Source organism: Ambystoma mexicanum, chromosome 3p, assembly GCF_040938575.1.
Source record: "Ambystoma mexicanum isolate Mex_15411 chromosome 3p, UKY_AmexF1_1, whole genome shotgun sequence".
In the NCBI taxonomy this organism is placed as follows: Eukaryota; Metazoa; Chordata; class Amphibia; order Caudata; family Ambystomatidae; genus Ambystoma; species Ambystoma mexicanum.
The window spans coordinates 643,092,494-643,106,871 of record NC_090925.1 but is presented as its reverse complement, the minus strand read 5'-3'; the positions used below and the strand labels follow the sequence as shown (position 1 = coordinate 643,106,871).

The 14,378-nt window shown below is 43.2% G+C and overlaps 1 protein-coding gene across 2 annotated transcripts in view; it reads right to left on the bottom strand.

Annotated features, from left to right (window-relative positions):
- The window catches only part of PPARGC1B (PPARG coactivator 1 beta), a 203,063-nt gene that overhangs the window by 6,775 nt on the left and 181,910 nt on the right, over positions 1-14,378 (bottom strand). For both annotated transcript variants that reach the window (XM_069651407.1, XM_069651408.1), the window contains exons 9-11: positions 7,305-7,374; positions 2,948-3,069; positions 505-656 (exon numbers count right to left, since the gene is read on the bottom strand). In XM_069651407.1, the coding sequence (XP_069507508.1) occupies positions 505-656; positions 2,948-3,069; positions 7,305-7,374 (344 nt within the window). The remainder of the gene's footprint in view (positions 1-504; positions 657-2,947; positions 3,070-7,304; positions 7,375-14,378) is intronic.

Below are 14,378 nucleotides of genomic sequence, written 5' to 3'. Positions count from 1 at the left end.
CTAAAACGATGGGTGGTATTTGATTCTTGGGCTCTCATCTCATAACGGTATCTGGTCATTGCATCGAATACAATACCATTGAATGCCTTATCATTGAAAATAATGGATCGAAAAAAAGCAGTGAATGCTTTTTTTTTTTAAAGGTAAAGGGTTTAGTTTAATTATAATGGGTTTTAAAGGTTAATAAAATGCGGGTTCGGGGGGAACCCCCATTAAAAAAAGGCATTCAATGCTTTTTTTCGTTGCATTTTTTTAGATGGAATGGTATGTTGATGGTAGGAATTCGATGCAATGACTATAAACCTCTCAAAACATGTCACGTTCTGGACAGTGACTCATCCATAGTGGCCAATATCTAGTATTTCTCATTCTCACTGCTCTTATCATTAGGTTACAAGGCTGCTGGCTTACAGACCTATCCTGTATGATCCCATTCATGGAGTTCGAAGTTTGTTTAACCGGCAACCCCTCGCCATCAAGCTTGCCAAAGATGAGCGCTCTTACCCAGGTCTGTATATCTTGTCCAGAACTGCCGGAGGCCCCCGTAACTCAGCTGGAAAGCAGGTTCTTGCCTCTTCCGCAATGAGGCGCCATTCTTCAGCGACAGAGCAGCATTCTCTGGGTATCGGTAGGTGATGAAGCCATATTTGTCACCCCTGGGCATTGCGAAAATGAGACAATTAGAACATTGGTCTGTACATTTAATAGCACATTAGCACCCTGAAGGGGGCACTGGCCAATCAGGAAGCTCGGAATGCGAGCTGAATTCTCTACTATAAACCCACGTTCCAAGCATCCCAAGTGCTGCTGGCCAGTGCCTCTTTCCCTTCCCCTCTCTTTTTCTTCCCCGCTTACCCATTAGCACCCATGTACTTCATTAGGCACACTGGCCAAGTTGCGGGGGATACAGCGGTCATTAAGAAAAACGTACTGTTTCTCCCCCACCCACAGTGTGGCCATTTGGTGAAAATTCCAAATCACGTTATTTATTTTTTATTCATTTATTTTACATTTTTATAAAGCGCCATCAGAGTGCCCAAACTGGAGACAGGAAGGGGTTCGTTGAAAAAGAGAACCCTACACAACAGATACTGCAACACCGGTAAACGTACTACAAACTAACTGCAGTGAGCACCATGTATCAATCACATTTGCCATGCTGGGCAGAGCCGAGAGTCTGGAGGGAAAGTAACGAGGGGAATGGGCGAAGTTGAGCCATGGGATGGAATCGAAGCAGGCCCTTCCCAAGGGAAGTGCAGCAGCACCTGGGCGTGCCTGGAGCTGGATTTGTTGAGGATGTTATAGCAGCTGGTTTTCACTTTATAAACTGGGTCAGGGTGCTAGATTACATCTTAACCACTGAAAAGGCTGCATGCAAGGTGAAGCCCCAAGCACCTCAATTCCACAAGCTGTGCCGACAGCTACCAAAGCAAGACCTTAAAACACGCTAAGAGTTTAAACAGAGAAGGCTGAAGGCCAGTGTAAATCCTGAAGCCCAGAGAGGATTACCAGAGCCAAACTCCTCAAAAGGGAGGACAGTGTAAATCCTGAAGCCCAGAGAGGATTACCAGAGCCAAACTCCTCAAAAGGGCAAGACACCCAAACTGCCACTGCAGGTTCAGAGTGAAAACAAAAGAGGTGATGGCTGGAAGGTTTTGAATCAATCGTAACCTCTGGCATTGCTCTGGTCAACCCTCCAGACCATCGTTCTTCACCTACTAAGCCATCACAAAATGGGAAAGACCATATGCAAATCAGGCTTGGTTCCACCCCAAAAGGAGCAGGTTCAGAGGACATGAACAGGAAATAAGCTGTACTTGATGCTGAGTACCCTGCTTATTTGAAGCACTGACCATTCTCAACATAGGAAGATAAGGGAAAGGGGTACTGAGACTGCTGAATGCAAACTGATAGGTCTTGGGGCACACATTGTATTTGTTGGCCTTGCCTCACTATTTCCACTTCATACTAACAGTCTTTCCCATTTAAGATGGACTGGGAGCAGAGAGGGAAAGCTTCCTAAAGGGGGCTTTAGCCAACTGGCAAAGAAGAGCAAACCACTTCTTCAAGGCCAACAACAATCTACCAGGATTAAACCTGAATCACCCTCTTTTTCCTCTGCTTTGCTAGCAGCTTGCGAATAGGATAAATGCATTAAGAAAACGATGAGGCCAAGGCATTAGCCACTCATCAGCAATGTCAGAATCTGGGACCCTAGAAGAAATGATCCAGACACGGCACCCTGGATGCAAAAAGGTTGAGGACTGGTTTCTTGAATCTTTGACAGATTGACCTGAATGCTTCTCATAGAAGTCAGCGATAATCTGACAAGAAGAAAAACAGCCACTACTCAGTCTATCCGTATACACATGTCCATCCACCTTAGGTCACCCGCTCAAAGGGAAGGCAGGCACACTCCAGTCCAGACCCAACACCAGCACCAAATTCACTCTGCACCCCTTATGGTACTGGGGGAACCACCTCACAACTAGGAGGTCCTATGCACAAACATTGCCAGGTGAATCTATGCACAAAAGAAAAGCTAAAGCAAATACAAATGCTTTGATCAATTGTGCCAGCTTCCCACTTCTGCTTGAATCCCGCCAGTGCCGATGCAACCTACACCATTGGGATCGCAAAGAAATTTGAGCCGGTAGCGCACACCACGCTGAAGTGCTCACTCACTGCTGCAGCAAGCTCTACCCGGCACCACTGCTTGGCAGCACCCAGGGAATCTCCATACATAAGCGGGGGCACCCACCTGACCACAACAATGTCCAGCAGGGCGGAGTGAAAGAAGGAGAAACCAGATGTGGTGCAGGAGAATGAAATCCAAGATGCATGAAGGATCATCCCCTTTGAGTAACGTGGAGGGCAGCTTTAGCAGGCCAGGATGTGGCTAGGTCTTTGGGGGAGGGGGGTACATGGAAGGTGGGCTGTCTCTTACTTGTTAGTCCTGCTGAGCACCCGGCACTCTGTGATCTCCCCGAAGGTTTCAAATCGCTTCTTCAGCTCGCCCGAACTCATACTGGCAGACAGGTTCCTTATGTACACCATACGACCCTCATCCTGTGCGGGCAAGAGACAAACAGTAGTAATATGTTACGGACCCATAAAAACACAACTAAACCAGACAAAAATGTGGACATCTTGTTTAGGATTATAAAAGAGACTAGTTTGTTCCATATAGCACCCCAGTTACACCACCAGTTTCACTTTTAACCTATCGCTCTCCCGGTGACATCCCGGATGCCTCCCCACCCGCTATTTCCCGCTTCAATAACGTGATCTGGACCACCATAAGTGGCCTTTCTAGCTGACATCTACAACAGTGTGGCCAGCATTAGAAAACTAACTTAAGTATATTTTGCAACACACACACACACACGCACGCACGCACGCACACACACACACCCCCCTAAAATGCAATTTAATAAGACAAGATGCAAGAAAGTAGGGACATAGCTGTCACAAATGAGTGACAGTCCATGAACATTAAGTTGCAAGCCTAGCCTACATGAACAGAATAACTGGGGAGATCGTTTCAACTGAGAAATGTGCAGGTCAGAGTCTGGGATCTGTCCGGTGGTATTGCCCTAGGACACACACCAGAGCTCCTCTAACTCCCAAGAATCAGCTTCAAATGAAGCTCACCAGCTCACTTAGTGCAGGTTTAACAGACATTATCCACGTGGAAAAAAAGACATGAAGGATTACCAAACTCTTCCAATTTACCGAAGATGGGGGATAACAGATTGGGAAGTTGCATGTTTCGTTCAGAATTATTTGGGAGGAAGAACAATTGTACAAAACGAAGAAAGTGCTCTTTTTTGCAGCAACCCATTTACTTCCTTGTGCAATGCCAACCTTTTCCTTCAACTGGATCCAGATTAGGTATGCAAAGTGAACATTGTGCTTGCTTATTAAGATCTGTGAAATGCACTTTAAGAATCCATAAAAGGCTTAGGATGTCATTGTGAAATTGTTGCACTATCAAAGTTTCACCACAAGATGGTAGCAATGGCCAATAGACTGCATCTCTCTCTCTCTTTTTCTCTCTTTCTCTCTCTCTCTCTCTCTCGGATCAGCATTTGTTACGCTATAGACAGCTAGTTTTAGAAATAGTTGGGATTGTTGGCAAACACGTCCTCCTGTTTAAGAGCTTTTTCTTTTGCAGTACATTTTTCTACCCATTTCACTTTCTGAAATATGTGGATTTCATTTGAATACAAATTTCAAACATACTGGAAGACCCCAATGAATGAGAAAAATGGGTCAAATATCCAAATAGTAAACAGTCTCCCCAACAAATACATAGCACCATATTACTGACTCGGCCCCCCATTGCAGCACACAAGAACGCCTGGGACACTTCACACCTGCAGCAAATTAGTTATAGAAATTATGCTGGTATAAAAACATGTTAAAAGACATGTTAACAAGCCTTTTAATTTGTTCCACCCTTGTCCTGGGTGTTTTAAAAAAGTTAACCTACAAAGCTTCTTATCGAATACGAGGGAAATTGAACAAGTTATTCCGGGCTGTAACTAAAATTGGAAAATCCGAGAAGAAATATTGCTTAAATTGAGAAGTTCCAGAAAGTTGTGGATTGTGTTACTACATTATGGCATAACGTGTACATCTTAGATTATGCCATCTAAAAATGGGTCAGGAGTTTATTCTTGGATATGTTGACATTCATAAGCATATTTGTTTATGCACTCCAGCCCGGGCCATATTTAGAACCACATTCAAAAGAATTGGATTACAGCGTCACATTTAATAATTGATCCTAAATGGTGGTATGCACACCGGAATATGATGTTGCTATACGTGCATACCTTTGAGTATTTTGCGTTTATGCACATGCAAATGTTAGATTTAGTGGTAATTTGAATTTAATTTCCCGATATTAATGGATATCAGGGAGCCAATATCCTGGTTAACCATTTAGTGAACTTCAGCGTTCCGAAAGAAGACGTAAGCGGGCTAGAGCAACAATCCTCGACATAGATTGAAAGCTGTGCTGATATCCCCTCCTGCTTTGGAATAACAGGATGGGTCTAGGAGTACAGTGCAGGTGTATTTTACTGTAATATATGCCCACAACACTTTCTACCTATGTAATATCACAAGTGTGCATGATAACTCTTGAAGTAATTAATTCACACACCCATTCATAGATTGTCAGCAATAACGTAATACGAATTTGTTGGGGGTGAAAATGTTTGCTATTTTGATGGTCCCTTGGAATCCAAAAATGTACCGTTGGATTACAGAGTAAACATCTTGAAATTGGACTGAATTTTGGACGGGGTGGTGTGGGGGGGGGTGTGAGAGAACGAAATTCTTTTCTATTCATCTCTAAGAAATCTACATTCAGCCTAGAAGCTCTGCATTGGGGGAAGGAGAGGTGCTGCTGCGCATCGAGACAGTCCCACTTACAGCAGTTTTGAGATCACTACAGCGACAACATATGTAATTTTCAATTGTGCTCCAAAATTTCGGAAATGGCATTAAATAAGGTCTAAAAAAAAAAGAAAAAAATAAAAGTGTGTTTTATCCATGTTGCACTCATTTGAATTATCCTGAAGGACCAATCGATGTCAATTTCTAATATTTGATGGACACAGCATCTGGGTTCCGAAGTGCCGCACATCATTTAAAGCAAATGACTCCCTCTTTAAGAGCAGCATCTCAACCAAAAGTCACAACAAAGACGTCAGCAATAGACTTGTTTAAGTTTAGGAGCTACCTATTGATATTTTAATTATGACCACAGGCTGAAAAATATACAGATTTGAGCCGCAATATTTCCTTTTTTTTGTGATGCAAATGTTTTCAGTCATTGTCAAAATATGTGTGCAGTATGACCAATACAAACTTTAGCTAATCCCTAGAGCGGCAAGGGGGATCTGCATGGCCCTGCTTTAGAGACACTGGAGAACAGCAGTGTGGATTCACTCGTGCCCATACGTGTAGGCGGTTGATTTCCAAAGCAACAATGTCAGGAAACATTATTTCTGGCCACATTATCCTCAGACAAAAGGTGGAAAATACCCGGGGTTAACTATCAGGAATTTTTGTGGGTAGTGATACCCTTCCATAACTTTATAGCTTGACTGTGCCATTACAGAAGGTGACGATCCATATTCAGATCAGTAGTGACTGTGCCCTAATCAGAACCGGCCACCCTCAGCAGAGGGCAAGTGGCCATTGCACCCTGGACACTTGTTGGCCTTTTGGTCCTATTCAGTGAGATGTACTTAAAGTCTGTAATACGGAGATGGCCAGATAGCCACTGATGAACATAGACCATCCCTCTTGCAAAGACTCACAGAGGAGGGCACCAAAAGATGATCATCAGAGCAAAGATTTTAGCTAATAGATATTGCACCATCAGCGGTAAGTTTTGGTCTGTAGCCAGTGTCCTTTTTAAAAACAGTTCTGCATGGGCCTGACTTTTCTAAATCTTTTCTTTGTTTGGTTTAATAACCGTGCAAATACATCTTAAAAATATGTTACATTCCTGCAACCCTATTTTCTTCCTGGATACCAAATGGCCAATGCTGGTACGGTGAGATGAGGTTGGTGAACATAAACCAAACAGTGCTGCAAACAGGGAGTCACTTTCTACAAAGAGGTAATTGCACGCACGCGTCCACCTGCGGTGGAGCGTGCATGCACGTGGATGTCCTCCATGCGATTTCCAAGACGCAGCGTCAAAGAAAAGCAGATGTCTGATAGATGGACGGCCCTCAAGTTTTCATTGTGTAGACGAGTGAGCTCCCTCAAGCCAAAGACTGTTCCAGATATTGTAGAAGCGGAGAGCATTGCCAATCCAATCATCATCATGGATACCTACTGGAAGAATCTACTGTCACTCCAAGGGAGAGTCGTGTGTGGCGACAAGGAAAAGCACTTGATAAGCCGCCAGGAGATCAACCTGCCTTTATGAAAAGAGGGGTTCAATCTACCCAACCGAACGACGCTTCAGGAGGCATCGGTGCTGGACCATGCAACATGCTGGGGGGGGAAGAAGGGCGATAAACTCAAAAACACCAAGAGAGATGTGGAGGGAGCCCTGGAGTATGAAAAGATCCTCTACCTAATGGAACCCACCCGTGTTTTACAGTTTCTAAGAACGGGCGAATGCTGGCAAATGTTTTCACGGGTAGAGCTGGAATGTAAGGCAGAAGCATAGCGAGTTTTGTGGCCCCATAAACAAAAAGAATAAAAAAAAATCACCTGGAGTATTAACAAAAAAAAAACATAAGGCATAGGAGAGCTAAACAATTACTCACAATTGCCTGCTGACGGCATTGCTGGACCTGCCAGTGGCTCTGCTTCCGACCCTGCTCTTTGCTTTCACACCTGGTTTAATAGAAACAAAGTTGCAGATTACTTCTCTAATTGGCAACATACACAGTTTGAAAGCATTGCAAGGAAAAAAATAAAGTGCATGTGCACTGTTTAAATGAAATTAATAGCACAGTTAAATAAAATAAAAACCTGCATTATTATGTGCTTACAGTTTATCATAAGTAAGTATTTTTTTTTGTTTTATTGGTCAAACATATACAAAATAATGTCAATCTTTAACAAAGATACAAAAGTTCCAATGTCCAGTTTCTTTAGGCCACTTACACCTCTTAAAAGTCCTCCTAATTGGCCAGGTCTTTACAGGACCGCTCATTGTTCTCCAATAGAGATGAACCAATCTGCTCCACCAGTTTTAAGGCGTAATAAGTAAGTATGGACAAGAGATGATGAAACTTGCCAAATGAGGTCATAAGGGTGGCTTTCAAGGAAATGGGGAGATCATACAATAGTAGCACAAACTGGTGCGAGAACGCATCAGTAATGGTCATCATTCTTGTAGTCAAAACGACTGCAATTAAAACACTTTTCGTTCTATGTTCCAATAAATTGTATGTGTAAATCAAAAAAAACATTTAATAAACCAAAGGTTTAGAAGAATGGTTAGAAGAAGCATAAATCAACTTGGTGACAATCTTTAAACATGATTTGCTGGTTTGAATCTCGGAGCGGCCATTACCTAGTCACGTACAAACGCTGGTGACGGGACTACATATCCCAGAAGCAGATCACCGCACAGTGACTGCCGGGAGACCGAGGCCCTTTTAATCATGCAAGGTGCACCATAAATTCAGGCCCATGACACTGAAGTGCAGTGCCAGTGGCGTGAATGTTGCGCGCAAAGCACGTCGCCGTCCACCCATAAAACGAAGGATGTAGACGGTGGCCGGGAATGGTAGATCAGAGGGGAGCCATCCATGGAGGAGGAGCACCTCGACGATCAGCCAGGGGTGACTGACCACACTATGTTGAGGGCGGCCGGGCAGGCGCTTTGTAACATTTACGATCTAAGACCCAACAAAGGGCTTGTGCCAAAGCTACCACCAGCGGTGGATGGATGCAAAAGTCAGCTGCAAATACAGAAAATCACCAACTTCTTTGCTAACAGAATACAGAGAGATACAGTAGGGAGTTCTGAACATCTAAGAACATCCCTGTCTTATTTAGGATCAAAGTTAACTGACTCTATCATGCAGGCGTCGGAGGTAGATGCCGAGGAGTCGGAAGCCTCTGCATCGATATAACACAAATATGCACGGCTGATGACACGAGCAAAATAGAGTGTATAGGCCCCGCCCAGGGCACTGGGAATCCCATTTGTGATGACATCAGGATGAATGGAGAGCCCCTATATCCGGCAATTAAATGTCAGGGTTCATAATGATGAAGATAAAGTGGTAACAAATAGCTTAACAACCCTGGCGGATGCCCCACAGTTTAACTCCACATTTCTGAAGCCCAACCTAGAGGCGTGCCCGCAACTGCAAGCCTCCAGGGTGGAAAATAATGGATGCTTAGGAATGCACTTTGTAGGAGAATTACTAGGAGAGGAAACCCTGTCATTAGATAACGTGTTGCAAGAGAAGAATAGAGTAACCGCCCCGCCCCCTTGGGACTGCTTGTTGGCCAACGAGTCACTATCCTCAACCATTAAATTACAAGCAGTAGATTTCCTACTTCTTTTATAAAACAGAATGAGAGGACATATCAAACTTTGAAAGAAAATACTAGGTTGCTACAGGTGATGTGTGCGTACATGGGCATGAGCCCAATGATATCTAATGTGACCTGTCAAATAGCTGAGGTTGTTGTGATGGTAAAACAAGTACAGGTTGTGGAGACTGAACTAAATGAGGGGGCATTCAAAATTGCAACAGCTAGGGAAAATCCCTATCTATTGAACTCATTGATCTTGTGATGTGTGAAAAGTCAGATCAGAAGACCATGAAGGTAGTTGGTTGATAGAATGCAATAAACGTCTGAATGCTAAGAAATCAGTGTGAAAAAAGGAAGAAGGGAAACTTGTCTCTGTGTAATTACGTGATAGGAGATAAAAAGTTGCCTAAAGGCACTACTTTAGAGGGTGCCGGGTGTGCTAACCAGCAACATGATGAAACGGGGAGAGAAGCCGTGGATGAAGATTTTCAAATTGTGACCCACAAAAAATAAAATAGGGTACCAAACAAAGTCCCCCGGAATAATCCTGAATTGACCTTCGCTAATCAACCTCAAGGGCCAGGGAGAAGGAATCCTGCTTGCAAACAGGCTTTAAATGAATTGAAGAATAAGACGTGTGGTGAACTAGCCACTAGAGCTAAACCGGTTGAGGCATCCAGGTCAGATTCAGGGGTTTCCTGAATAAGGCAGAGAACGGGAACACAGTTAATTCAGTCCCAAGGGTGATTGAACGAAATGATTCTATTGATTTGTAAGGATCGATTCCCTATTTCTCGAACCAGAAGAGGTAGTATCTTTAAGAAGCGTTGAAGAGAACGGTGTTGACGACTTGTTACGAACTATCTCTGCTAATAAACCTATTGTTGTTGGGAACAAAGAGGGAAGTGGCGGCAAAGTGAGATTCTCATGGGAGGATGATAATGAGGAGATGGTTCTCACGAATCCAAATGGGCTTTGGGACTCTACCTCCAAGTAAGGCTATTGATTAAAATTGAAAGTCTTTTGTACACCCTGGCAATGTAAGTTAATAGAAATGCTATTCTAGATCTATTGCATCCGACTGTTCCACTCAAACGCATCGGTTCAGAGGATTTTTGCATTGTTGAACAGCCGCAGTATGTTGTGAGAGCTACGGCATTGGCCAATTTTAAATCCGGCACTGTGGCTTCTAGGATTATGACACACCAATTGACTTTCAAGAGGTTCGGCTATGAAATTGCAAGGATTGCGTTTGGGGGGGGAGGGAGTAAAAGAAGAGGAACTTTACTTGTGATCACAGATCTAAGCATGATCCCAAGGATGACTTTGGAGAAGAAATGGTAATGGATTGCCATGACAAGAGAGGGTCCCCGTAGAGCTCATCTATGGAAGAGGGAGGAGGAACTGTGTAGGAGGTCTACAGGGGAGGCAGTCCGGTCTTGGCTGGCAGGTACACTTCGGCCCGTACCATACGGTGGCAGTAACAGCCACTGCTTGGTGTCAAAAGGACACTCAAAAATGTCTGTTCCTGGTGGTTGAACCCCGGGTGGGGAGTGATCACCATCTGTTATTGATCAGTTGCTTAAATGAGTTAGATACCTTAGTTCATAACCAGGTGGGGGGCGGGGATGGGAGGGCTAGGCTTGAATGCTGCAGGCATCATACTAAGTGTAGACCAGGCAAAATGGGGAAGAGCAGCAAGTTTGCTCTCTGACAAGGCAGTCCCAGAGGTTTTCTGCCCTACTTTGGTCATGGGCGGGGGCGCAGGGTGTTATATTAATAACGAGGTGGAAACCAGTACCATTTCCTGGTTCTCTGATCTAGTTGCTAAAATCATGGAACATAGCTTCCCCAGGAAACGGATGGCGAAAGGTAACTACATTCAACTTGATACAAGCCACTTAAGAAGGCACCAGAATAAACCAGATTCTAGGATTAGTGCTAGGAAATGGATAATGAGAAATGAGATTAAGGCCATTAAGGGGAGGTGGCTCAGCAATCATCATTGAGAATCGTATTAAGGGAGTTAAAAAACGGTACAGAGGTTGGCTGCGAAGGATGAAGGCTAAGCAGACAATAGAAAAGTGGCAATCATTTATGGATGTATGCAAAGCTACTGACACAAGGGCATTCTGGAATCTACTAAATGAGCATCCAGCCCCAAACCAACCAGTGGATGGTGCGTCGGCGGGGGCATACACAAAATATGTGAAGGAAACACTGGGCAGGCCTCTCCCTACGGCAATTCTGCAGTGCGATTGGACCATACCGTGAGCCGGGAAGTTTACAGAAGGAGATTTGGTGAAGTTGATAGCAAGTAGTAAGGGGTTATGCAACGCAGGCTCAGATGGGCTTTGTAATTAAACCCGGGCATCTGGGGCAAGATTTTGTTTGCCGTCTTTTAGTCGATTAAAAGGGGCAATACGATCCTGGTGTAACAGCATTTTGGTTCCCGTATTTCAATGTGAAGATATAATGGACCCCCAGATTTATCGCATTCTATTTGCCAGACTTCCATTAGCGGACTTCATCAAATGGGTAGTTCAGAATCAAATTCTGCCGATGATCCAAGCCGCTTTTCTTAAGTCATTCTCCACTTAGAATAATATTGCTTCACTGGTAACAATAGTGGAGTGGGCCTGCAGTCTACATGGGCAGGCTATTTATGCCGCCTTTGTGCAGTTCAGTGCGACCTTTGGCACAGTGGATAGGGATCTTCTGTGGAGGAAGCTTCTAACTGAGGACATTCCAACACAAGTAGGTCTGAACCAAGGGTGCATACTAGCCCCAATGTGGTTTAATTTATATTTGAATTACTTGACAGAGTATTTGCCGAGGGCTGAAGCATACTACCCTACATCGGGGGTAGTTAAGACATCATGGCTGAGGTATGCAGATGACCTGCTGTTATTGGATAACACACTGAGAGGGTTACAGGCACTAATTGGACAACTACCACAATTCGCACAATCACATAACCTCAGCATAAATACAAACAAATCGAAAGTTATGGTATTTAGAAAACCCACCAAAAGGCAAGGTAAGGCATATAGATGGAAGTTAAATTGGTGTAACTTGGAACAAGTGAGCAAACAGAAGTACTTGGGAGTGATATTTGATCACCATTTAACCTTGAAAACACACCTAGAACATTTGAGGGTGGAGCGCGCCAAGAGATGGGGGAATCAAGGTGTTTGCTAAATTGCATGCTGACTTTTAATGGAGATCAAGGTCTAAGTAGAAGAAAATAGACCCGAAATTATGATATGGGGTTGAAATATGGGCTTCTAGCAAAATTAAAGAATTGGAATAAATTGAGGCTTGTTGCCTCAGATTATTGCTGAATCTCCCCAGCAATGTTCCCATAAAACATTTAAGGCATACATTTCACACCTGCTCCATGCAATCAATCCTGCAGAACAAAACGTGTGAGATTTTATTGGAAGTTAGCTAATGTAACTGAATCTTCACTTTTGAACTTACTGTTTGTTGAAGCAGGGCGACATGAGGGAACATCACACAAAAGCTGATATTGCTTGCATGGCGGATGAATCATCAAAGTGGAGCAAGTGGCTTCCAATTGCTGCCTGTAATTACCCTGACCATGGCCTGAAAAGAATACTGGAGGGGATACCGGTAGACGGCTATATAATATAGTGAATTTGGCTACTAAGTATAGTTGCCTGAATTATCTTCTATAGGATTATGCATTAAAGGAAGTAAAATGTAATCTGGTCTCCACATTGTGGGTATTGAGACCAAGAATAGGAATATTAGAGATTGACAGGACATGTAGATTCTATCAATCGTCAGAGATGGCGACTACAAAGCATATTTTGGTTTGTTGTATGTATTTTAAATCCTTTAGGGTAAAAGCTTTAATAGCCATTGGATAGAACAACAGGGATGAGTATCTTGGAAATGAAATTTGGGATCAGGGACCAGTTTATCAGAGGTTATCATTTCCCTTTGATATATCATGTAATGCGGTTTTGGATGATTGTCAAAGTTAGACTTCAGAACAGCAACAATGATGGTAGCAAAAACTGGTTAAACAAGTAAAACTGTGCATAGACCTGATGGTCTAGGAGTTATTAGCATGCAAATATCTTTAGTAGGAAGGGTTTGCCGTCTGACATTTAGGTAGGAGTAGGATGTTAGAGGGTGGAGTTACTATGGTTTTTTTCCTACTTAAAATGTGTTTTGATGATTTATATGAACTTGCAATCGAGTGCTGCAATGGGAATAGGGATGGGATGTGTTGTATAAAAGGAGTGCTGTATGCAATGCCATCTTTTTGGCTGATATAACAAAAAAAGAAATAAATAATGATAGTATCTGAATAAGCAGAGACTGAAGCCGATGCATTTCGGACAAGGTTTGTTGCTGTCAGGTCTGGTCTGGGGCATGTCTGGGGAACTTTATGATGTTGAAGTTTGGGGTTTTAATTAGATTTAATGTGATAAATGTGGTCTGTCATTTGATCAGACTGTAACTATTAATCTACAGCAGGAAGATTCCCCAAGCCATCATGGCTGTTAATGTCTGAGGAGCTGATTGGTAAAGATGAACTGAGCAGCTGATTGGAGGACGATTACAACTTTGAATGTGCATAGGCATTCTCAACAGACTTTCACTGTCCTTCCTTAAGCAAAGAGGTCCTGTTTCTTTGAAGTTCTAGTTTTAGGCCTAAGTCTGAAAAAACAGGAAGGTTTTACGTCAGAAAATATTTTGGTTACAGGAGTCAAGTCAGCATGGGACAAGACAAGCGTAATACTTGGTGGGAGCGCAACAAAAGCGTTAATGGAAGTTCCGTTTTCAAGAATCTTATTTCAATTCCAGTCTGAAAGAATTTAGTTTAGGCATTTAGTTAGGAAAGTATTGTAGTTGTCAGAGTGTTCCGTTTCTCTGTGTTGTAGGTTAAGATGAAATAAGACTGCTAAAGCAAACTGTGTCTGTGGAACTCAAGTTATTTGCCTTGCACGTGCAAGATTCAGCAGGTTACTGTGCGCATAAACGTCGAAGCAGCGTCTGAGTCAGTGAAACTACAAGTTAATTTCTTATTGTTTATTTTGCCTGCATAGAAATTAAATGAACGTTTGCAAGCAAGCCAAGGCGGACTCTTAACTAATTGAAGAGAGCTAGTTCATTGAAGTTGTTTTTGGATGCGAGTGTTCCTGACTACAGACTGTCAAGAGGATACTCTGAAACTAACGATAATGTTGTTCCAGTGAACGGACTTTAAAGAGTGTGCACGATTACTCAGAAGTTTACACTGCTCTCAGGAGAACAGGTAGCGTTAGCCTGGAGTTGATTAGTGTCTCGATGGGACATACAAGCAA